The 23,199-nt window shown below is 47.8% G+C and overlaps 1 protein-coding gene across 3 annotated transcripts in view; it reads left to right on the forward strand.

Moving 5' to 3' along the window:
* The window catches only part of DNAAF9 (dynein axonemal assembly factor 9), a 141,422-nt gene extending 125,226 nt beyond the window's left edge, over nucleotides 1–16,196 (forward strand). For 2 of the 3 annotated variants that reach the window (XM_077872384.1, XM_077872386.1), the window contains exons 30-37: nucleotides 747–882; nucleotides 3,512–3,598; nucleotides 7,236–7,342; nucleotides 7,640–7,714; nucleotides 9,474–9,679; nucleotides 10,965–11,030; nucleotides 12,130–12,223; nucleotides 12,827–16,196. In XM_077872384.1, the coding sequence (XP_077728510.1) occupies nucleotides 747–882; nucleotides 3,512–3,598; nucleotides 7,236–7,342; nucleotides 7,640–7,714; nucleotides 9,474–9,679; nucleotides 10,965–11,030; nucleotides 12,130–12,223; nucleotides 12,827–12,939 (884 nt within the window). In that variant the 3' untranslated portion in view covers nucleotides 12,940–16,196. The remainder of the gene's footprint in view (nucleotides 1–746; nucleotides 883–3,511; nucleotides 3,599–7,235; nucleotides 7,343–7,639; nucleotides 7,715–9,473; nucleotides 9,680–10,964; nucleotides 11,031–12,129; nucleotides 12,224–12,826) is intronic. The other variant, XM_077872385.1, reaches the window with a different exon arrangement.
* Nucleotides 16,197–23,199: the final 7,003 nt, after the last annotated feature.

Below are 23,199 nucleotides of genomic sequence, written 5' to 3' on the forward strand. Positions count from 1 at the left end.
TTTAAACACTTTTGTGTATTTCTGAAGTTTTCATAATATTAATAAGTGAAGAAAAATAGTTGAATAATAAAAATGTAAGTGATCTTATAGTGGAAATGATGTATATGCTCTGATCATAACTATGTCAAAACAGAAATGAGTATGGAAGAGGTCTTATAATTATGGTGGCATGGTAGGATATGTTAACTTCTCTGATTTCCAGATTCTCTGTAGCATAGGTTTTCCTAAGGGTTGGGAGGGATTGTTACCCACTCCACAATCCCTCATTGTCTGCACCACTCTTCCTTACTGTATGACTATGTGAATATCTGTATTAGCACTTATCTTGGAATTTTGTGTGTGTGTGTGAGTGACTCCTTGGCTGTGCACTCCTTGAGAATCTAATGGTGAGTTCCTGACATGTGGTTAGTGTTTGATAAATGTCTGTGGCCTAAACTGGTAACAGTGTGTAGCACAGGTTCCCAAAGAGGTTAAATATAAGGGATGTAGAAAGGGCCCTTTGATGAAGAAACTCCAAGTGTCAGCTGGAGAGCAGAATTGAGAAAGTAGAGAAGGTTAAGAAGTGAGGCAGCTACAGGGTTGAGGTCATTCACTCCAAGAAGTGGCAGTGATAGGGGTGCAGGTGTTGGGGGTCAGGGGTGTCAACTGGAAGGGATGATCAGGGAGGGAGCAATGGCTCATTTGTGTGAGCCCTCAGCCCCAATCAGGAGTCCAAAGCCTGAACCATTCTTGGTTTTATTCCCCAGGCCTGGTGAGTAATGTGGTGTTCACCAGTCACACCATGGAGCAGAGGCACCCTCTCCTTGTCCAGCTGCAGAGCCTCATCAGGGCTGCCAACCCTACTGCAGCCTTCATTCTTGCAGAAAATGGGATTGTCACCAGGTAAACTTACCAAGTTTACTTTATCCTATAGGACCAGCCACTTTCTCAAGGCAGAACCCTGGCAGAATGGCCCATAGGGTCTTTCATTTGTATCTAAGACCTACACATTTATATAAGTGCTTTTGATGTTGTGTAAAAATCAGCAAGAGGACCTCATGTGTCCGTATCCTGTACTGTTTTGAAATACTTTGTTTTGTTTTTTTAAGATTTTGTTTATTTAGAGAGGGAGAGAACATAAGCAAGGGGAGGGGCAAAAGGAGAGAGAATTCCAAGCCAACTCCATGCTGAGCAAAGAGCCTGACATTGGGCTCTATCTCACGATCCTAAGATCATGACCTGAGCTAAAATCAAGAGTCAGAGGCTTAACCAACTGAGCCATGCAGATGCCCCAAGATTTTATTTTTAAGTAATCTCTGCACTCAACATGGTGCTTAGACTTTTAACCCAAGACCAAGAGTTGCATGTTTTACCTGGGCCAGCCAGGTACCCAGAGATATTTTGTTTTGATATATTCACATTTTCATGCCTTCAAAGGATGAAGTCAAGACTCTTTCAGTATTCCTTGTGTTAAGATGTGAAAGAAATGTCCAAGAGAACATAGAGAAATGACCTTTTTACTTCATGGACTTAAATCCAAATTAAAAATTAAAAATAGAGAATTGATTGACTTTGTGTGTGTGTGTATGAAGAGAAAACATTTGGTCATTTAGAATATTTATTTGCTCAACAAAGATACACCAAAAGGTATATATTTTTATATAATTTTGACTTTGAGCAATGTAAAATATTTTACATATTCAGAAATTAAATTAACCAAGAAGGGTAAAACTAAAAACAAAAAAGTGAATCCATCTGTAGATCAAAGTAATAACAACCACACACACACACACACACACACACACACACACCAATTAAAGTAACTTTTAAACATAATCCTCTGTTGAAATCCTGATTTCAAACAACATCACTTGTTAGATAAGAAAGATTATAAATATGAAGTGAGAAAGGTGAAGAAAAACCCTGTGGATGGTGGATTTGAATTGTGGAAGTCAATATAAATTAATTATTTCAAAACAAATGTATATTTCCTAGCTCTTCCCATTGAAAGGGATCAGAAATATTAATACCACAGTAGAATAAACACCTCTACTGCCAGATCTTGGTTTCTATATACCAGTTCCCAATATAAGGTATCAGGACTCCTTGGAGAATTAGCTGATTGCAGGTTTAGGGCAGGGAAAGTCCAAGGTGAGCCTGGTACATCTCGTGCTAAAAAAGCAAAGAGGTACCAAACGTTAGTAGAGATATATCAAAACGATACTGGAGCTAGCTCAAGAAGCTCTCATTAGCCAAATTTGGGACAACTTAAGTATAAGAGAAAACAAATGTAATATCAAATTATAGCATATGATAAAAAATGAGTCCATGGTGATACTAAAAAAATGGGGACAGGCAAGATACAAATCTTTTTTTTTTTTTTTTTTATTTATTTATGATAGTCTCACAGAGAGAGAGAGAGAGAGGCAGAGACATAGGCAGAGGGAGAAGCAGGCTCCATGCACCGGGAGCCCGACATGGGATTCGATCCCGAGTCTCCAGGATCATGCCCTGGGCCAAAGGCAGGTGCTAAACCGCTGCACCACCCAGGGATCCCCAAATCTCTTTAAACACTAATAAATAAATAAAGATTTATAGAACTAAAAAGTCACTACTTTGTAACCGTTGGTATAATATAGTACTTCATCTAGGCAAGAATCATCAGTGGATATTAAAAGCAGTGGGTGACAGATTATTGATGAAAAGGATATGAACTGGTCTCAAAGTATCACTGCATGGACCACTTAGTGCTTCCAGTGAGAGGAAAGTACCTTCACAGTGGAGAGATCTAGTAGACATGACATTGACTACGTGATTAAACTTAGCAAGATCACTAAGTGGACAGACTGACATTATGTGCCTCCTTCGTGTGATACTCTGGAAAGGACACAACCTCACCTGGATATTAATCTTACCAAAAATGTTTGACTGAATCTAACCATAAGAAAAGAACCAGACAAATCCAGATTGTGGGACACAATGGCACCGGCTTTATATCTTCAAAAACGTCAGCTCCATGAGAAACAAAACAAAAATTGGAAGAATTATTCTATCTTAAAGGGAAATAGAGATTATAAATTCAGTAAGCATTCCCCGATTGTATCCTGGGTTGTCCTTCTGGCAAAACAGGGAAAATTTGAAAATGAATTAGATTTGTACTTCTCCAACTTTAATGTGCATATAGATCTCTTAGGATCTTATAAAAATGAGAATTCTAAAAAAAAAAAAAAAAAAAAAAAAAAGAATTCTGATTCAGCGGGTCTGGAATGGGGCCTGGGATCTTGTGTTCTGATGAGCCTCCGGGTGATACCAGTACTGCTGGTCTACAGTATTAAATTCCTTGGGTATGATAATCGTAGTGTGGTTCTAAAAGAAAATGTCTTTGTTCTTAGGAGAGGTATACTTTAGGTGTGTGGTAAGAGAGAAGAGTGGATGCGTATGTGCTGGTGCATCTGTGGAGGGGAGGAAGCAAAATGGGTAGATGAAGATTGATTGTCCTAGTTAACCTGGGTTTTTCTGTATGTTTTCAAAGGAATGAAGACATTGAGCTGATTCTCTCAGAAAATAGTTTTTCAAGTCCTCAGATGCTACGATCTCGATATTTAATGTACCCTGGCTGGCAAGTATCATCACTAAAAAGTAGCTAAGATTTCTTTGTAAATGCAACGACTTAATCATTTACAGAAAAAAAGAAAGTGACATTTCAAGTGTTCTATGAGGGTGGGATGGCCTGCCATGTCCCAACAGCTGCTGGTCTTACCAGTAGCCCACTGCTCCACACATCTTGGGACCCACTTGGGAGCCTTACTGGATATTGAGACTTAGGGAGTGGCCCTGTGGGCACCAAGCACACCGTGTCCTTTGTTTCCTCTGGCCTCTAGTGAGGGTGAGATGGCTGGCCTGGAACCAGGGAGTTACGGCCTTCCCAGGTGAAAGAGTTGCTCCTGAGAATACAGTGAGTCCTTTGAGGGGTCCCCCCTGACAGGTAGGCTCCCTGCCTTTGTGGCCCAGGGAATGTTTATTCTCTCCTGCAGACTCCCAAGTACATGAACCTCTCCTCCAAAAGGGAGAGGAGGAGGAAAGAGTGCCAAGGGTGCTGTAGTCATGCCAGTGCCAATATCACTTGAGCACTCACTGTGTGCTACACATTGTTCTAAGTTCCCCAGGACAGTAGCCACCAGCCACATTTGGCTATTTAATAAAATGTAAATTAACAAAAATTAAGTAAAATCAGTCTCTCAGTCATACAAGCCACACTTCAAGTGCTTAGTAGTTACCTGTGGCCAACAGCTACCACATTGGACAGCACAGATCCAGAACATTTCCATCACAGAAAGTTCTGTTGGAAAGTGCCCTAAGAGCTCTATCTGTGTTATCTCATTAATCCTCAAACCAAGCTTATGAGGTAGGGTCCATTATTTTCCTTCTTTTAAGGATAAGGTAAGTGAGGAAGTGAGGAGTTAAGTGGCATATTCAAATTCATACAGCCAGTAAGTGTGAAAGAGCTGCATTTCAAATGCAGCTTGTGTGACTCCAGAGCCCTCACACTATGTTGTGCTTGTCTCTGTATAGAATGGATTGTTCTGCTCTCTTGAAAGTTCTGGGAAAGATAATTACTAAAGCTTAGCCAAATATATTCTCTTATGTTGATTTGGATTATCTTTGTTATCCTTACTCACTTCCCCCAGACACCTATGTGTCCTCCATATCACCCCTTTCATCACCAGTGTTTTATACCAGCAAAAAACTGATTGCACTATGCTGATAAAACAAACAAATCCAGTTTGTGAAATTGAAGATTGAGGCATATTCTTAGAAGGACCGTCTGATTTGAGTTACATCATACTTGCTTAAACAGTGGGTAGGTGGATCATTTCTTATGCCTGATCAAGACAATTATATCTTAGCTAAAAAGAAACAGATGGAGCTTCTGAGGTGAAACCTTCCTCTCCAGTGACTGCAGTTACTGACCCTTTTCCAGCCATACCTCTGGGCCTGGTCGTGAGATTCCTGCTGTCTCCACCTAGTGCCTAGGAAAGCACGCATTCCAAGCACTGAGTCCATGGTGACTCATTCTGGGCATCGTGCATGTGACCCAGCTCAGGGCACAGACTTTCCTGGAGGTAGAATGATCCAAGAGAGAGCCAGGTATAAAAGGTTCATTAGAAACCTCTATGAATCTAAAGCCTGAAGCCTTCTCTTTACCAGGAAGATCAATGCTTATAGAGAATCAGAGATGGAAGGGCCTTAGAGTCACCCTTCAGGCTCTCCCCCTTCTGAATCCCTTCCTAGGATTCAGATAATTTAATCTTTTAACAAGGTGGCAGCCATGAGACTCCTACATATCTCTGTATATTTTTCCCTTCCCTCACTGAATCAGGACCCACCACCTCAGAGTGAATAGGCTTTAGCTCTGGATGTGCTCAGCTCTGTGCTGTGCAGATTCTCAGCCATTCCCCTCCCACAACCCTCTCTGTGCTCATCAACCCATCCCCATCTCCTCTGGTAGAAGGCTTATTTCTAGTTTTGTAGGAAACTTTCACTTTTCCCTTGGCCCCTCCCAATTTCCTTAAGGATTCAGGCTCTGAACAAAGAGCCAGAGAAGCAGATGGTCTCCCATGACTTATTTAGGTGGGGAGAGGGCAAGTGAACATGTCAGTATTACAAAATTATCATGCCAGCACCTTACTTTAAAGAAAGCATAAGGAGTAAGCTATTCTCAATACATATGATGTAAAATTCAAATAGGTAGAGCTATTGTAAAGCAAAGGAAACTAATAAGAAAATATAATGGACTGGAAGAATATGTTCCCATCATATGTGGCAAAGCATTAATATAATATTTGAGAAGCTTATTTTGATACCAAAGAAAACAACTCAGTTCATATAGATGTGGACAGTTCACTTTTTCTTTTTTTTAAGATTTTATTTATTTTAGACAATGCATGAGCCGGGAGAGGGACAGAGAGAGAGGGAGAGGGAATCTCAAGCAGACTCCTCTCTTGAGTGTGGAGTCCAAGCAGTGCTCAATCCCAAGACCCTGAGATCATGACGTGAGCTGGACACTTAACTGACCGAGCCACCCAGGTACCCTTGGACAGTTCACTTTAGAACAAATATAAATGCCAGCCATGATAACAGAATTCCATTTTAGTAATATTCAGAAATGTAAAATGATGGCTTACTGTTGTTTTGATTGACACCTGTTATACCTTACCAAAAATATCTTTAAGAATCATTGCTGGGGGAATTGTGAAACTGAAACGCTCTTCTATTGGGAGTGGTGTAAATTATTACCCATGAGGTGGTTACTACCTTTCCTGGATTGATTCTATCATGGAGACTCATCTCAAAGAATAATTTTTAAAAAATGACAATTCCATAATTTTGGAAGTTAGGTGATGGGGATTTATTGTACTCTCTGTCTTTGCATGTCTTTGAAATTTTCCATAATATAAACTTAAACTTTTTAAATGCTCTAATATGGCATGTTCTTTTTTTTTTTTTTTTTTTTTTTTTTTTAAGACTTTCTTTAGGGGTGCCTGCCTTCAGCACAGTCATGATCTCAGGGTCTTGGGATCAGGCCCTGCATCAGGCTCCCTGCTCAGCGAGGAGACTGCTTCTCCTTCTCCCTCTACCATTACCCCCACTTGTGCTCTCTGGCTCTCTCTGTCAAATAAATAAGTGAAATCTTTAAAAAAAAAAAAAAAAAAGACTTTTTTATTATTAAGTGATCTCTATACCCAGTGTGGGGCTTGAGCTCACAACCCCAAGATCAAGAGTCACATCCTCCACCAGCTGAGCCAGCCAGGTATTCCTGAACTTGTTAATAAGTCTGTGGTTGGCATGATGTCTGCTGAATTCAAAACAGAAAGTAGAGCAGAGGTGCCCCAGCTCTTTAGTTCCTTCTGGAAAATGTGCACATCCAAATGTACAGTCTGTTAAACTGCCCTCAGCAATGGTGGGATATAGTTGAGGCCCTGAGGAAGAGCTCTAAGGGTGTCAGCCCCAATCTCAGGTGGCACACTAGTAAGCTTCAAAGATAGATGGCCTGCAGTTGTATGTGCAACCATGCTTCCCAGTCTCAAGCTGAAAGAGACATACATGTATTTAAAACAAGTGTTTTGTACCCAAAAAGGCACATAAGAAACAACCCAAATATTATAGGATAAATGATACGTAATTCATCCCAGAGCAGTATATAACAAAACCCAAAGCCCCAATTACTTGTACTTAGAATTTTTTAAACCTTTTAGGTATGAAGGTAAATTTGATGCTGGGTCAGTCTTTCCACTGATGGTTCAAATCTGCGTATGGTTTGGTCGCCCCCTGGAGAAGACTCGCTTCGTGGCCAAGTGTAAAGGTAAACCTTGATTGACACGTCTCAGACCCTGATAAAACAGTACCACAGAGTTGTTCCTGCTTCCTGGTACCATTTTAGTATTACGTGTGCTATGTTTTCTGTTCACCATTAGGGTCCAAAAACAGGCAGAGGGATTTGAGGACCCGGGAGTGCCCCACCCCTGGGAACAGTGGCAGAGCCCCTGCGGAGGGTCTGATAGAGGGAGAACCTGTGAGCTCAGGTTCCTCTAGTGGGAATCCTTCCCAGTCCCTAACCCTCCCAGCTGTGTGCCCTGAACTTGTCCTCTTCTTCCACCAGCAATTCAGTCTTCCATCAAGCCAAGTCCCTTCTCTGGAAACATCTACCATATCCTGGGCAAAGTGAAGTTTTCAGGTAACTGGGGAATTGGATATGGGAGTCCTGTACTATGGAATGCTCATATCTCATGATATGGGTTCATAGCTTCCCACAGATGCTGGTCAGACTCTCTCAAAAACCCTCCCATCTGGGCTTGACACCAGTGGCTTTTCTAGCCCTCCCCGCCCCCCCCCCCCCTTTCTGCAGATCCTGCTCCACAGTGGAGGATATGTCCTATCTTCCCCTGGATGGCCTGCCTAGGACCTCTCCTCACAGTTCCTTGACTTCCTTGTTCCAGAGACTCGCACTTCCCCCAACCCCTTCAAGCCATCCATGGCCTCTTAGACCTCTTACTCGGAGTTGCCCCAGTGCTAAGCTCTTCAGCTCCATATCCATTGCTGCCAGAGTTTTCAAGACTTCACTTGCCTTCTCCCTATTTATCAGCCTTAGACTTCTGGAACCCTCATGATCTGAAGTCTGTCCATCCTGGGCTGGAGATCAGAGAAGGCCTCAAAACAAGGAGTTATTCAACTCAACATTGAGAAAGGGGAGAATATTCTAGGGAAAAGGCACAGCATGTGCTTTGGAACCATGGCACATTGCAACAACCAGGAAGGGTTCACTGTGATTGACACCTAATGGGAATATCTCTATTAAGGCATTTTTAGCTATTATAACAGAAAACCTCAACTCAGCTAGCAGGTGTTAGCTATATAATAAGAAGTGAAGAGGTCAGGCAGCATAGCAAGGCCACAGAGGACACAGGTAATATGTGTTCTTCTATTCTTGATGTGTCAGCCTGCCCTCAGGTTCCCACCTCTCATTGCCAGGTAGTTCTACAGGTCTAGGTGTCACATCCAAACATAACACCCACCTGATAGGATAGGCTCTTCCTGTGGGTGGTTTTATCAATACTGACACCAATTATTGAAGCACCTCCTGCCACTTCTCCAAAGACTTCTCTCTTTGGCCACAGTTGAGTTGCCATGACTTCTAGGGAATTAGTATTGGAGGAAGAGTGGGATGCTGGCAGGCAACCATCAGTGTCTGCCATAGGGAGTCACTGAGAGTTGTAAACATGGAACCATCTGAGTTCAGATGAAAGATGACACCAAAAAAAAAAAAAAAATAGATGACATCACCCATACAAAAGAATCTCTCAGGGTCCTTAACTCATGCTTTTGGCCTAATTTATGTTGCTGATTTTGAAACTTTGGCCCCATACTCAAGCCTACTTAACTCAAGCTCCAGTAGAGTCCCCCAGTTGCTTCAGAGGTCATAAAACCTCCTTCCCTCTCACCCTGTATTCTTCTTTATTTAGACCTTCTCTTGGCCCCTTTCTTATTTAAGTTATTCTCTCTTTGTTTTAGATCCCTTTCTCACCCTGCTTTTTAGGGGGACCTTGCCCTTATGTCTCCAGTCTAAGAAGCCCCTGGCTTCTCAGTCAATAAGCCCAGTCCCATCTCTCCTGTTCCTATCACATGACCCTTCTGCAGCACTTGTATGTTGACAGCCTCTTCCCTTGGCTTGTCTCAGGCCTCCACTGAGACCAAAGGGGCTTTCCTCTCATAGTCCCCTTCTGGGCTAGTGATGTCCACCTGATTACCAAATCAACCAAGCCAGAAATTTACATTGCTCCTCCCTCTCTTACTTCCTCTTTTCTAACTTGACACCAATCGTGGCAGTTCTCCCTCCTGCATATGTCACAGGAATCTGTCCCCAACCATCGACACATTACATCTTAGTGTAGCTTTATCCTTTCAGGACTCAGGAACTCCATGTGTTCTCCTTGCAGACTCTGAGAGGGCCATGGAGGTCTGCCACAACACTCTAGCCAATTCTCTGAGCATTGTCCCGGTTTTGGAGGGACCCTCACCACCGCCCGATTCCAGAAGCACACCTCAAGATAGCAGCGGGCAGCAGGAGTGTTACCTTGTGTTCATCGGCTGCTCCCTGAAGGAAGAAAGTGTCAAGGACTGGCTGCGGCAGTCAGCTAAGCAGGTGGTTCCCAAAGCCCAGATACGTTTGGCACAAATGTGCCCAGCACACCCAGAGCTGCTCCTGGCCTTGGGCTAGGAGCCCCTCCGTGACCTCCCTCCTGGTCTGCCCGTCACAGGCTCAGCCAGCACTTTCAGAAATGCTTTGAGAGTGAGAGGAAGCCACTCAGGGTAACCTCAAGGCAGACCTATTCTTACAGCCATTTCTAATTCTTTTGCTAAGGCAAATTGCAGTTATTAGGTGGCTTAACCGGGACCTGGGTGAAACCTCATGGTTCCATGTGGATCCTGGGTCAGCCTGGTGTCTAAATGCAAAATATCTTTTCTTAGCTGAACCTAATTCAGGGACTGTCCTGTGTTCTGAGCCTAGAATCCTTCTATACTTGGGTACTCTCTCTAGAAAAGAGAGGCAACAAAGATATGCTTACAATGATTTGCAAACCAAGACTTCAGGCATTGATAGCAGTGAGCCCAGGGCCCTAGAAACAGGTGCAGGGAAAAAGATTCTTACCTGTAGAGGCCCACAAGCATCTTTAGCCCAGTAATGCAAAGAAAAATAAAACCCAGACTGGAATTAAAATCCTCTAATATGAAACACCTGAGTGGCTCAGTGGTTGAGTGTCTGCCTTTGGCTCAGGTTATGATCCTGGGGTCCTAGAATCAAGTCCCTCATCAGGCTACCCACAGGGAGCCTGCTTCTCCCTCTGCCTATGTCTCTGCCTCTCTCATGAATAAATAAAAGCTTTAAAAAAAATCCTCTAATATGACACAAGCCTTGGGTGCTAGGCCTCTTAGCACAGCCTCAGGGGTTTACCTTGACTTAGAATTCTGGAAATAGTGTTGGTTGGGCCCTGCCTGGATCCTTTGTAGATGCTTAGTTGAAACCTGTCTGTTATACTGAGGAATGGCTACTTGTAGGCTATGTCTTTCTCAGATAAACTGGATGAACTCCTAAATGGTTGACCAGGGGACTTCCTTTTGTCCCTTTGTCTGTGTGTCTGGCACTGACGGGGTTTAGAGTCGAGGATCTGCTATCTGCAAAAGCACTAGTGTTTCCTCCGCTGCTTGTTTGCCCTGGCACACAGCGTTCTGTGGTAGTAAGTGGTCTCCTTAAGGGGAGGCAGTCAGGATACTGTGTCCAGGCCGTAAGAGTGCTTATGCTTGTCTTTCCCTGCTTCTGGGATCTTAGTCATGTAAGTGGTCCCCAGAGCCCTGAGCCCTTCACCTGTTCATGTACTTCCATCAGTTCTGTTGGGACCTGACCCCTCCCTCCCTATATCTTTACACAGAAGCCTCAGAGGAAAGCCCTGAAGACCAGGGGGATGCTGACCCAGCAGGAGATCAGGAACATCCACGTGAGTCCCCTAAGAAACCCAGAGCTATCCTTCTGGGCTGGCACAGTTCCATCCTTTAGGATCCCCTGAGTGAGAGAGCTCTTTGTAGGGCATTCTGGAGGTCTTGCTTCTCTCAAGCCATAGAGGGAAACTGGGTGTAGAGGAACCTTAGCCCATCCAGCCTTGTAGCCTGAGAGAGGAAGAGAATAGAATGACCTCTCATGTGACCTGGGCATGAGGTTGAGGAGAAGCAGTGCCTGTGGGAGGAAGGGATGATGTGAAGACCTGTTTTGACATGCTGTTGAAGTAGGCACAGAAGTCCTTTCTCCTCCCATCCGTCTGTGCTAGGTAAACCACAGATAAAGCAACAGGGCCCAGGAAGAACTCAAGGTCCAGAAGCTGCTGATAAGCAGGTGGTAGAATCTTGGGACCAGCAGGAGAGGTGCTTTGATGACCCCCATCCCAGCCTCTTCCCCAGTCCTCACCTCACTGGGGCCTTTTCCTGAGGGGTTTGGAGGCAAAGGCTAAAAGGGACAGAGTCCAGGCTCAAGCACAGGCTATATCACTTCCTGTAGTGTAATGAGTGAATGGGAGAGGATCTGGGACTCCAGGAGCCCCTGCTTTGGACTTGAGGAGGTCCCTTCATATCCAGCTTCTGTCCTGGGCAACCCTGGGTGCTCTGGAGAAGAGACTGTGGGTACCTCAGAAGGCAGTCCTTGTAGTGTGTAGTCCTTGTAGTCCTTGTTGCTCTAAAAGAACATTTGGAGCAACATGGATTTGAGTACAAGTAGCTTACTTTTGGAAGTGATTCTAGGAGACACTAGGAGGGACGTGGGAAACTAAGGGAGAGAATGAAGGAGAGACAGCTAACGAAGGGTATGTTATCAAACCAGTACCACTGAGGACAAGTGGAGCTTAATCCCATGAGGAGCTCCCAGAGTTCCTTCTGTCAGTTACTCTGTGAGGACTGCTGTGGGAGCCATTTCCTCACATGTCTAGCCTTCCATGGGGCAGAGTGGGCCATCATGCTAAGGTCATAGGCTTGTTTATTTGTCTCTAATAAATAAGCAAATGATAGAAAGTGGTCAGATCATTTTAACAGGACTCTTTTTTCCTATAGGTGAAACGCCACCTGGACCCCCTGCCCGCGGGCTATTTTTACAATGGCACCCAGTTTGTCAACTTCTTTGGTGACAAGACTGATTTTCATCCACGTATCCTTAGAATCTATGGTGGGAAGGTTGGGGGTGTGTGGAAGCCTGATCATAAAAAGGGTGGGTGTCTGCTGGAGCCACAGCAACCTAACCCCTAGAGTAGGCTGCGTTCTGGGAACACACGACAAGCCACAGAGGCAGGCTTTTCATTTTGGCCTTCTAATGTCATTAACAATAATTTTGCCTTCATTCAGCGATTGCTAATACACCTGTGGGTTGTAGTTTAATGTAGCTGTGGTGGCATCCTGCGTTCTGGGTTGTAGTTTAAATGTAGCTCTGGTGACATCCTGCGTTCTGTGGTCATCAGGATCATAATTGACAAATTGGAGACTAGATGTGATTACAATAGTTAACCTGTGAGAAAATGGACAGGAGTCCTGCTATGTGCTCATGAATGCTGAAGGGCTCAGCACTAGCACCTCAAGAAGGAACCATGCCAACCCTGACCTCTTCTCTATAGCTGTGGTGCTGCCAGTATATAAAAAAAGCCCAGTAGGTAGGCTTTGTGTGGGCTGAGCACTCACCTGCCCACAGATCCCTCTGGGCCTGGGCAGGCTCCCTTGTCCTCCTGGCACAGGGCTCTCTTCCTTAATAAGATGCCAGTTATGGACCAGTTCATGAATGACTATGTGGAAGAAGCCAACCGGGAAATCGAGAAGTATAACCGAGAGCTGGATCAGCAGGAGTACCATGACCTCTTTGAGCAGAAGCCCTAGGGGAAGGCTGGGCCATACATCCTGCAGAATGTCCACCCTAAAGGTGGATGTTCAGAAATGTGGTTACTGAACCTCAGCTCTCCCAGAGGCCCCTCCCTAAAGGGGCTGTCCTTGTTCTTCTTGGCCTTTGTATACTGGCTTGAGTGCATGTTGTCTTTATCTCCACACAGCGCTGAAGAGCATCACCTGCACCACTGATTGGGGGGGGGGGGGGGCTCATGGAGGATGAACAGATAAGGACTGCCCTGTGTATGTGGCTGGCAGCCCAGAACCTCTTGGTCTCTCGTCACAGTACCTCCTTTGGGCTGTTGAGGCACTGTGACAGAGGGCAGCATTTGTACACAGAGGAGCTTTTGGGATGTAGAAGGAACCCTGGCTGCCTGAACTGTGGCCATGCCTAGAGGAGCAAGCCACCACAGGCTTTGGGCCTCAGACACTGCCCCAGGAGAACTGTGTTCCCAGGGGAATGCCTGCCTTCCCACTTAAGCCCCTTGCATTGAAGGAGCTGGCCCTGCTGGCCCTGGGGAGTAGCCCCAGGGGAGTAGCCCAAGCCCAACCCACAGAGCCACAGCTTGGGCTGAGGTCAACAGCTTATTCTAAGATGAAGGGATGTCCCCTTATAGACTAACTGAGGGGAAAGGCATGTTGCTTTCCAGAGGCATGAGGCTTTTGAATTATTATAAGCAGTCTCCCTGGAAGTTGGTTTTGTGCTCCCCTCATGGCATCACTCTGGTTTGCCTCATTCAGCCCTTCTGATGATGCTTCACCTTATTTTTGAGGGGAGCATCCTGCAACTGCTTACTCTTAGGCCCAGGGCTCTGATCACTTGTGGAGCCTCCCTGAAGGGGGCTTACTCTCCAGCAGCCAGCCCTCACTTGAGCCTTGCCAGGGAAGGCTTGGTCTTCAGCCACAAACTTCAGGAAACTTATGTCCCCAAGCATTGTTTCAAAGAATTCCAATATCTAGTTTAGAAAGGCTTTGTTTTCAGCTGAACCATAAAGCAGAGGGGAATTACAAATGTACCCATACCTGACTTCCAGAATCACTATGGGGGAGGGGGGGTCACAGGCACTGATATTTGGGTGATGCCTGTTAGGACTTTAGCGCCTCAGCGGCCTAGATTGTAAATGCTTTCTGAATTTTACTTTTTTTTTTTTTTTTTTTTTGCATGTCTTAGGAAGAAGCACATAGATGAAACCAGCAAAGTTTCCAGTAATGTAGAGGGGTTTTTGAGAATGGCCCCTGGCACAGAGGAGAGATTAAGAAAGGATGGAGCACATGTGGCCTATGTGCCTGGTCACTCAGAGGCCTCCATGCAAGTAGCAAAGCAGGTGTTAAGGGCTTGTCAATAAAATGTACTTGTATTAGAAAAAAATAATCTGTATTTGAAGCCAAATGAACAAAACCCCAAATACCACTCAATAAGAAATCTTGCATGAAGAAAGCCTTCTGAAAAGGCCCATGTACTCCAGTTCCAGCTCCCAAAGCTGGTGGTGACAAGGGCCCAGATATGGAGCCCAAGTCTGGGAGCACCTCATTTCTGGTTGGCCAGAGGCTGGGGTTCCATAGTGGGCCTGTCTCTACTTCAGAATCAATAACATAGATCTTAAGTGCAATTGATTAAATAAGCAATGAGTTACTGTAGCTTCCTTTAGCTCTACCGAGCTCTTTTTAAAAACTCAGACTTGAGCAGCCTTAGAAAAAGGAGAAGTGGGGTGGGTGGGGAGGGTAGGGGAACCATAGGCCATTTACTCCAAGTGGGTTGCTGTGAACTTTTAAATGAAAGCTCTAGATTGAGGAGCTCGAGCCATTTCCTGGCTGCTGCACAAAAGAGTTTTTAAAGAGGGTTCAGAGCCCGCACATAAAAGCGGGTCTTCCCACTGCGTGGGGCTCTACTACGTGGTGGTCTTGGTTTCTGACCATTGTCCACAGAAATGCTCTCTCACCAACTTGCCCCACTGTCCCAATTCCTCTACTGTTAGAGGGAATACTGTGATTACCTCAACTTGAATATGAAACTGTGATTGAAAAAAGTCAAAACGTTAAGTTCCAAAGCCAAAAAGGCAGAACTGGCTGAGGCCTCTGGTGACGCTCCTCAGCTTTCTCGGGAGTGTAAAGGGGCACATTGGCGAAAGGGCATTCCTTGGGGGCACACTTGCTGTGCCCCTGGTGAAGAGGCACACTAGCTGTGTAAGCTCTTTGAGGACTGAAGCAGGGAGGATGCTCCCCCCTTGCACTGCCCCTTCTAGAACCTGCTGGGTGCCTATGGGTTCTGACTGTGAAGTTTTAATATCCACTTAACTCCTCTGGGAGCTCCAGGTGGAGGGACAGGGTCTTAGGCTGTCTCCAGAGGAAGGGCCATGACACTGTGTTGTAGATTTTGACCTTAGGAGTGGATGCCAGGGACCCAGCAGTGACATCAGGTGTAGTAGATTCCTTAGGGAGAGGCAGAAGTCCTCCAGGGGTTTACGTGCTTTTTGCCAACTTTCCTATTAGCAGCTTCAGTTTTATATCACCCAGAGTGAGTGTGATAACATTGAAGTCGCTGAAGTTATGGGTTATTTTACGTTTTGATATGGGATTTTTTTTTCTTTTTTTGATTGGAAGGAGGAGGCAGAAATTGGAGAAAAGGGATCACCCTGGGAAGGGGCTGCTGGCAAGGAGTCCAACTGGCCCCATCCGAGCCCTTGTGGCTCTCTGACCTGAGGCCAGGACACTGGGCCTTGCTGGTAGCAAGAAAAAGTTCCCTCCTAAATTCTCTTAGGATTTTGGAGAATTTTTGCACAGTAATAAGCTCTGGGTTTGCTCTTTGGGCTTCTCAAAAGGGAAAAGTTAACTCAAAGATTGTAAACTATTAAGTATTCCAGCATGTTGCTGACCTAGTTGGATAGTTGTACCTCAAAAAGTAGGTGAGAAAAGGCTTCCTTGTCCCAGGTTGTCAAATAATGACAGAAGAGCTCACTTACGTGCCAAAATTCACTTTTATACTAGTTTTTCAGTGCTTTAATATTTGTAACTTAAATTTTAAAACTCATATTTACAAACACTACTGTAACTTCAGTGAAACTGAATTGTGTGATTGAAGCTTTTTGCTTATTATAGTATTTATTACACTACTTAATTCAGTAAATATATAAAAGTAGCTTTCAATTTATTTTTATATTATTTTACATGTTTTTACCTGCAGTTGTGTATGTGAATTTACCTTGGTAACTGAGATATCATGCTAAGGACCAATAAACTCACTGAACAAGCAAGACCTGGCACTGTTACCTGTTGCTGTGGACTCAGCCCCAAGGTGGGGCGGAGTTTGGGAAGGCCAATCCCCTGGGACTAGAGCCCTTCCTTGGGCCTCCCAGGGAAACAAATGCTCTGCTGGGCAGCTGGGGAGAGGTCCTTGGGGCACACATTCCCACCCCCAGGCCCCAGAAGGCTCACAGAGGGTAAGGTTCATGAAGAGACCCCCCTGCATGGGAGCGGGCACTCTCGACTCTCAGAACCCAAAGAGGGAATCAAGGAAGCTGGCTGGGGCCCTGGGAGGAGCTGCATCCATGGCTGACCTTGTGCTCTTCCTGGATAGCGGGGCACTGGTGTCAGTTTGCAACCCACACCCCAACTTGGCCAGGGTGCTTTACAAGCTGGTCGCCCCAGGTAACTCCAGCCAAAGCTCCATGAGATGGCCCTTGTTACCCCTTTACAAATGGGAACAATCGAAAATGAAGGGCCCAGGGGGTGGAGGGGTGGGCCCGAGCCACTGCCCTGGCTCAGGGTCCCTCCAGGACGCTGCTCTGATGTTGCCCTGCCCCAGGAGCCTGGGAGCCACACATGCCCACCCAGAGAGAGGCTGCCCACAGGCCTGTAGCTCTAACAGAGTGCTCACAGCACCCCTCTCCAAGAGCGGCAGGGGTCCCAAAACCAGTGAGGCAGGCGCCACCCACACCCGCCTCTGGCCTCTGGCCTTGTGGAGAAAGAGCTGATTGCCAAGCAGAGACCCTGCTTTCTGTCCCGCTCTTGAGGCGAGGGGCCTCTGGACAGGAGAAGGGCTCCACAGGGGGATGGAGATCTGGCCCTAGGGGAGGAGGCAGCCTCTGCAGGCAGCCTCCCTCAGATGGTGGGGAAGGTAGTCTGAGGTTTGGAGGTTCTGTGCACTCAAGTAGTCATGTACAAACCAAGGCAAAACTGCATGTGAGAAGCCCAGGGAATTGGGAGAGAGGGGGTGGCAGAAGCATCCCTTTCCTCAACAGCCCCCTTCCCCAGAGTCTCCCACCTGGAGTCCCGCAAGGCCAGATGTGAACCTTGAGGAGCTCCTGTGCTTGGAATTGCTAGGAAACCACCAGGGTTTCGGGATGACCCTCAGAGTCGTCAGGGAGATGGGGGAAACAGTACATGTGTGTGTGTGGGGGGGGGGTGCTCCTGGACGGGATGATCTTTGAGGGCCAAGAAGACTCAGAGGCCAGGAAGCCTGGAACTGAGAAGGGGGCCTGTCCCCACTTGATGGGAAGTGACTTGGAGCAGAGGGTCTCAGGTGGAGCTGCGGAGTATCACAGAGCCCTCTTGGGAAGCACGAGAAATAGTTATGTATTCATTTCTATCACACAGTCTAGGAAACAGTCATGCCCAAAGGAAACATGGCAATATGCCCCACTGCCAGCCCATGATGGAAAGGGCATGGTTCCGTTGCTGTAAGAAGAGTCTAGGGTGGTCCCAGCTTCAAGCTGGCCCTAGGCACTCAGATGTCATCAGAGCCTCTCTCCATACTTGGTGGCCTTACCCCCTCCCCGCCCCCCCAGCAGTGAGCTTCCTTTATGCAACCAGCAGTTCCAACACCCTAAAGGGAAGACCCAGCCTCCTCCAGAGGCAGCACCAAAGTCTGGGATCACATTCCCATCCCTGAACCAGTCACAATGGTCAGGAATATTCTGACTGGCCTGACCATGGGTCACTGTGCACTTCCAAGGGCTCCCAATATCAGGCCCACTGGGGAATCTCAGGCCCTCAAAACAGGCCTTGCTCCCTAGACCCGCATAGCAGGCTGTTTCTGAGCTTCTCTGTTAAAATCAAATACATACTTGATTTTTTAAATTTTGCTTTCTGCTAGTCTTTTCTAGTACAAATGATAGCAAGCACAAAGTTGTCCTCTTGTGGTGGTAGTGATTTTTAACCAAAGGGAAAAAATATTTTCATCAAAAACATTCTTTGCAATAGGACCATTTCCCCCTGCAAACTGAGAAAAGACCACCATTGTGTGGTTTTCTAGTGCCTTAGCATACTCAGGGACACCGATGTTCCACAGGAACATGTTTTGAGAATCTTTTTTTTTTTTTTCCTCTAAATAATAGGGACGCCTGGGTGGCTCAGTGGTTGAGTGTCTGCCTTCGGTTCAGGTCATGATCCGAGGGTCCTGGAATCGAGTCCTGCATCAGGCTCCCCGCAGGGAGCCTGCTTCTCCCTCTGCCTGTGTCTCTGCCGCTCTCTCTCTCTGTCTCTGCCGCTCTCTCTCTCTCTGTCTCTCATGAATAACTAATATCTTGAAAGAAAAGAAAAAAGGAAAAGGAAAGAAAGAGAAAGAAGAAAAGAAGGAAGAAGAAAGAAAGGGAAAAAAAAAGAAAAAGAAAAAGAAGAGGAAAGAAAGATCATATAGACTGTAATGTGGGGGTGGACCCATTGCTCCACACTGCCGGGGATGAGAAGAGGACTAACTGGAGAGTGATTCCGAAGGAACAATTGACAAGTCAAAATGATTAACTAGACGGGAATGAGGGGGTGACCTCCAGGTAGAAGTGGAAAAAAACCAAAGTGGAAAAAAACCCAATGTTGTGAAACACTTCCAAAAACTTTTTTTATTATCCAAAAATTTGGAGAAAAATAAATTTATCCACAAATTATTCCTGTTTTCCCCAGGCTTCTGAAGTGCTAAAGTGACCAGCCAAAATAATTTGGTAAAAGGGATCAGGGTCAATACATTTTATGTCAAACTAATAAATGACTATAAATCTGTTTTTAAAAGCTGCTATTCAGGGATGCCTGGGTGGCTCAATGGTTGAGCGTCTGCCTTCGGCTCAGGGAGTGATCCTGGAGTCCTGGGATCGAGTCTCACGTTGGGCTCCCTGCATGGAGTCTGCTTGTATCTCTGCCTCTCTTTCTCTGTGTCTCTCATGAATAAGTCTTTAAAATAAATTTAAAAAGCTGCTAATCAAATAAAATGTATGTGTCCATTTTAGCCTACAATTACTACTGTTTTTACCATATCAATAAAGAGGTTTGTTTTTTTTTTCTCTCTCTCTCTCACATGGCTGCAAATCTTTAAGAAACTTTTTATACATATTTACTCAAGAAGTTTCATGCCTGGGAACTCCTGGGTGGCTCATCGGTTGAGCGCCTGCCTTAGGCCCAGGGCGTGATCCTGGAGTCCCAGGATCGAGTCCCGCATCAGGCTCCCGGCATGGAGCCTGCTTGTCTCTCTGCCTATGTCTCTGCCGCTCTCTCTCTCTCTCTCTCTCTCTCGAATAAATAAATAAAATCTTAAAAAAAAAAGTTTCATGCCTGGATGAATGTACAATAGCAAAATAAGGACAACAGGAAGAGGAAAGATGATTTGATAACCAAGACTTCATGGAATTTTCTAGCTAAAAAGACTCCATTTCAACCTCTAGATTGTGACTGTAAGTTAATGGGGTCAGGGGTGGCTCAAAGAGCTGTCCTGCTAAGGGGAAGAGGTCCTTGTTGGCCTCCACAGGGCTTCTTGCCCTCCTGCCTGCCCTCATAGGAGCTTAGATCTTTCAGTATGGATAGAGAGCAACAGGGAGAGGGTTTAATGCTGTATTAGCTGAGCACTAAAAGGTCTCCCTCCACCCACTGCCCATGGGGCTTGGAGATGCCCACAGGAGAGGAGCTGGGTGGAGACTAGGTTCCTTCCCCCAGGCCACCAGCATCAGCAAGGGATAATGTGGGAACAACATCCCTCTTCCCAGGATTGTGAGGGGCTAGGAAGGCTGGTCAGGGCAGCAGGAACCCCAAGAGGCTTGTAAAACCCCAAATGACTCAAGGGAAGCCTGATGTCTGCAAGGTGTGGGGAGCCACACTTGCCAAAGGTCCAAGGAAGGGGAAAGCGGGGGGATGGGGGGACCAGAAGTAGAAATAAAAGGTTTTGGTGCCCTGAGGGGTCTGGGGTGAGAGGAAGGGAGCCATCAGGAATCAGGGCTATCCGGCTGGCCCCCTATTACATGCAGCTGGAAAACTAGAGCAGGGTGGAGGATGGAAGGCTGCGCTGGCTTGAGAACTGGGGAGCTATAGGTGGAGACATGGCACAGGTTTACCGAGCACCTCCTCCACTGCGTGCTATGCTGGGGGAAGGCAACACAGCCTTGCTCTCAGGGAGCTTCCCGTCTAGCCGGGGAGATGGGGCCCTGGCAGGAAAGTGGGAAGCGATGGAGAAGGATGTGCTGGAGTTAGGGGCCATGGGGGTGTGTGAGGAAAGGAAACGGGAACCACTCTAGGTGATACGAGCAGGGAAGGCCCCCAAGAGCCGAAGCACGAAAGGAGCGGTGGTAAGGGCTCCAGACACACCCTCCAGGCACCCAGAGGATCAGGGCCCTGAGGCAGGCCTAGAGCTGGTTGTGCTGAAGGAAGAGCTGGCAGCCAGTGTGGCAGAAGCGGTGCTCCCCAGGGAGCAGGAGGTACAGGATGAGGTGGGAAATGGGCCCGGGGCCACGTTGTACCGCACCCCCTATGCCACACCCCTAGGCCTACAGCAGGGAGACTGCTTCGCTGTATTTATTCAGTTTTTATTTTCCTAACCACCATGAGAAGCCATTGTTGGTGGAGGATGGGTAGGGGTGGGGGCAAGTCAAAAGGCCAGATGGTGGACGGGGCTGGAGGTGACAGTGGGCAGGACTGTGCTCTGTTCTGAAGGTAAACCCCACAAAATTTGCTCATGGATCAGACGTGGATGCCCAGGTCCAGAGCAGCCAGGTGGATGGTGGACTTGGAAGCTCTGTTTGGCCTGGGTTCCCTCAGAATTGCCTAGTAGCCATCCAGGCTGGAGGGACAGAGGAAGTACTTGTGGTGCCTTGAAGGCAGGAGCTCAGTGACAGGACTCATGAAATCTGAAGGTTGGCTGTGGCCAGTCCGGTCGAGAGCCACGGAGCCAGGGGAAGCTCTCCCGTGCTAGAGCTCCGTCCAGGAGGAGGGAGAGGAGGAGGGATGGATGGCATTGGGTCCTGCTGGGGGAGGAGGGAGAGCTGAGGCAGCTCCAGTGCAGGAGTGAGGACCAGAGCCCTATGAGGGGGTGGAAGAGAAGTAAGGAGACAGCACGAAGACAGAAGAGCAGAGATAACTCTGGAGAAATGTGCTCTGTGAAGCACAGCTGAGGAATCGGATGGTACCTGGAAGGGGAAGGGTGTCCAAGGGAGTGGTTTTGGTTTTATGCTTTTATTTTTCTTAAAGATTTTATTTTTAAGTAATCTCTACACCCAACGTGGGGCTCGAACTCACATCCCTGAGATTGAGTTGCATGCTGCATGGCCTGAGCCAGCCTCGTGCCCCTGTCTTGTTTTGTATTTTTGAATGAGATGCGATAGTTACTTCTCACTCCAGATTCCACAATCTATAGGCCCAATCTATAGTGGAAACTCCTTTGCAAAGCCATTAAGTGCCCTGTGGAACCCAGCACTCAGGAAAGTCTAAGACCCCAAGGGAAGGGATGAGAGGAAGTGTGTGTGCCTATATTTGGATCCCTAACTCCCTGCCCCTGTAAGGACCCAAGGGGGCACAGGTGCTGACAGCCAAGGCAGCCCAGCCTCTGATCCACCAAAGTAGTGGGTGGGAGATCCAAAGGCAACAGCTTCTCATGTTGAGAGGCTGGGGGATCTACAGGGGTTCTGGGGCTCTCTCCAGAGCAACTAGGGGGACGGGACCTGCAGGCACAGAGGGCAGGAAGCAGAGAAGGCTCAGTGGCAGTTCAGAGTCAGGTCCATCCACCACTGGGTGAACTGGTAGCTGGGGACTCCTGTTTCCTCAGTGAGCTAATGGTGAGGTCCCAAATGAGGGGTGAGGCTGCCCCCCCCCCAATCCAGAGTGGCTCCCTGGAAGAGAGTTGGAAGGTCTGGGTATTTGAGAGCTGCTGCTTACTCAGGCAGACAGAGGCAGAAGCCTAGGCATTCCCAGAAGGGAGAGGCTGGGGGCAAAACAGGTGGCTTTTCAGGGGTCCAGCCCTGGTACCCACCCACCCCATCCAAACTTGCTTCTTCCTTGGCTGTCATTCTGTCTCCACCCCCCCACCCCGGACGACTCTGGAAGTCTGTGCAATGGTGAGGGTCTAGCTACAGGGCGTGGAAAGAAGGTCCCAAAGGTGGAGTACAGGGGTTCCCCAGGAAGATCCTGTGTCTCTCCCGGGCCCTGTGCTCAGCCCCAAGGGAACCTGCGGCCCGCCCCCAGTGAGTCCTCTGCACGTGGTGGCGATCTTCTGGGGCATGTCGCCGGGTACTCCCGGCCATCTGCATTCCGTCCCAGTGCACTGGCTCGCGGGAGGGGTTGGAATGGGTACCGCGGCCCACCGGGTGCGCACGGGGCTCCCCCGACGCGCCAGAAGCGCAAGCCCGCCTTCTGCTGAACCAGACCGCTCTGCCCCCTTCCAGCCTGGGGAACGTGGCTGAGGACTCCTTCCCAGCAGGAGGTTGGGGGGGTCGCTGGCAGCCAGAGTGCGGAGGGCGAGGGGCTGACACTGGTGGGGGGAGCTCCTGAGTCAAACCGGGGCTCAAGGGCCGAGAAGACCCCGAGGGCCAGGCCCGGGGTTCGCGGCGTGGGCTGGATCTGCCCGATCGGTCGCCGGGCACGCCGGCCGGCCCGCGCGTACACCGCCTCCCGACACCAACGCGCGCGTCCACACACACACACACTCGATCCACAGAAGCCACGCGCCGGCGAACGCGCGTCCCCGGGTCGGGCTCCCCCTGTTCGGGAAGGGAAAGCCGGCGGCAGGCCCACCTCGGGAAGGAAAGCAGCCGCGGGCGCGCGGAGGCCAGAAGAGAAGCCGCGAGGCGCGCAGGAGCAGCCCCGACGCCGCCCAGCGGGGAGCGCCTCAGGCTCTGCGCGCGAGGGCGTCGCCCCGGGAATGCGCGCCGGCCCGTCTAGTTAGTCCGGGCGTGCTTCCCGGAGGAGGAGGAGGGCTTACCAGCGGGCGGCCGGGATGAATGGGAGGGGCGGGGCAGCTGGCGGGCTAGGCCCTGCCGAGGCGGGGGGCGGGGGGCGGGGGGCGGGCCA

The sequence above is a fragment of the Canis aureus genome, chromosome 26 (genome assembly GCF_053574225.1).
Source record: "Canis aureus isolate CA01 chromosome 26, VMU_Caureus_v.1.0, whole genome shotgun sequence".
In the NCBI taxonomy this organism is placed as follows: Eukaryota; Metazoa; Chordata; class Mammalia; order Carnivora; family Canidae; genus Canis; species Canis aureus.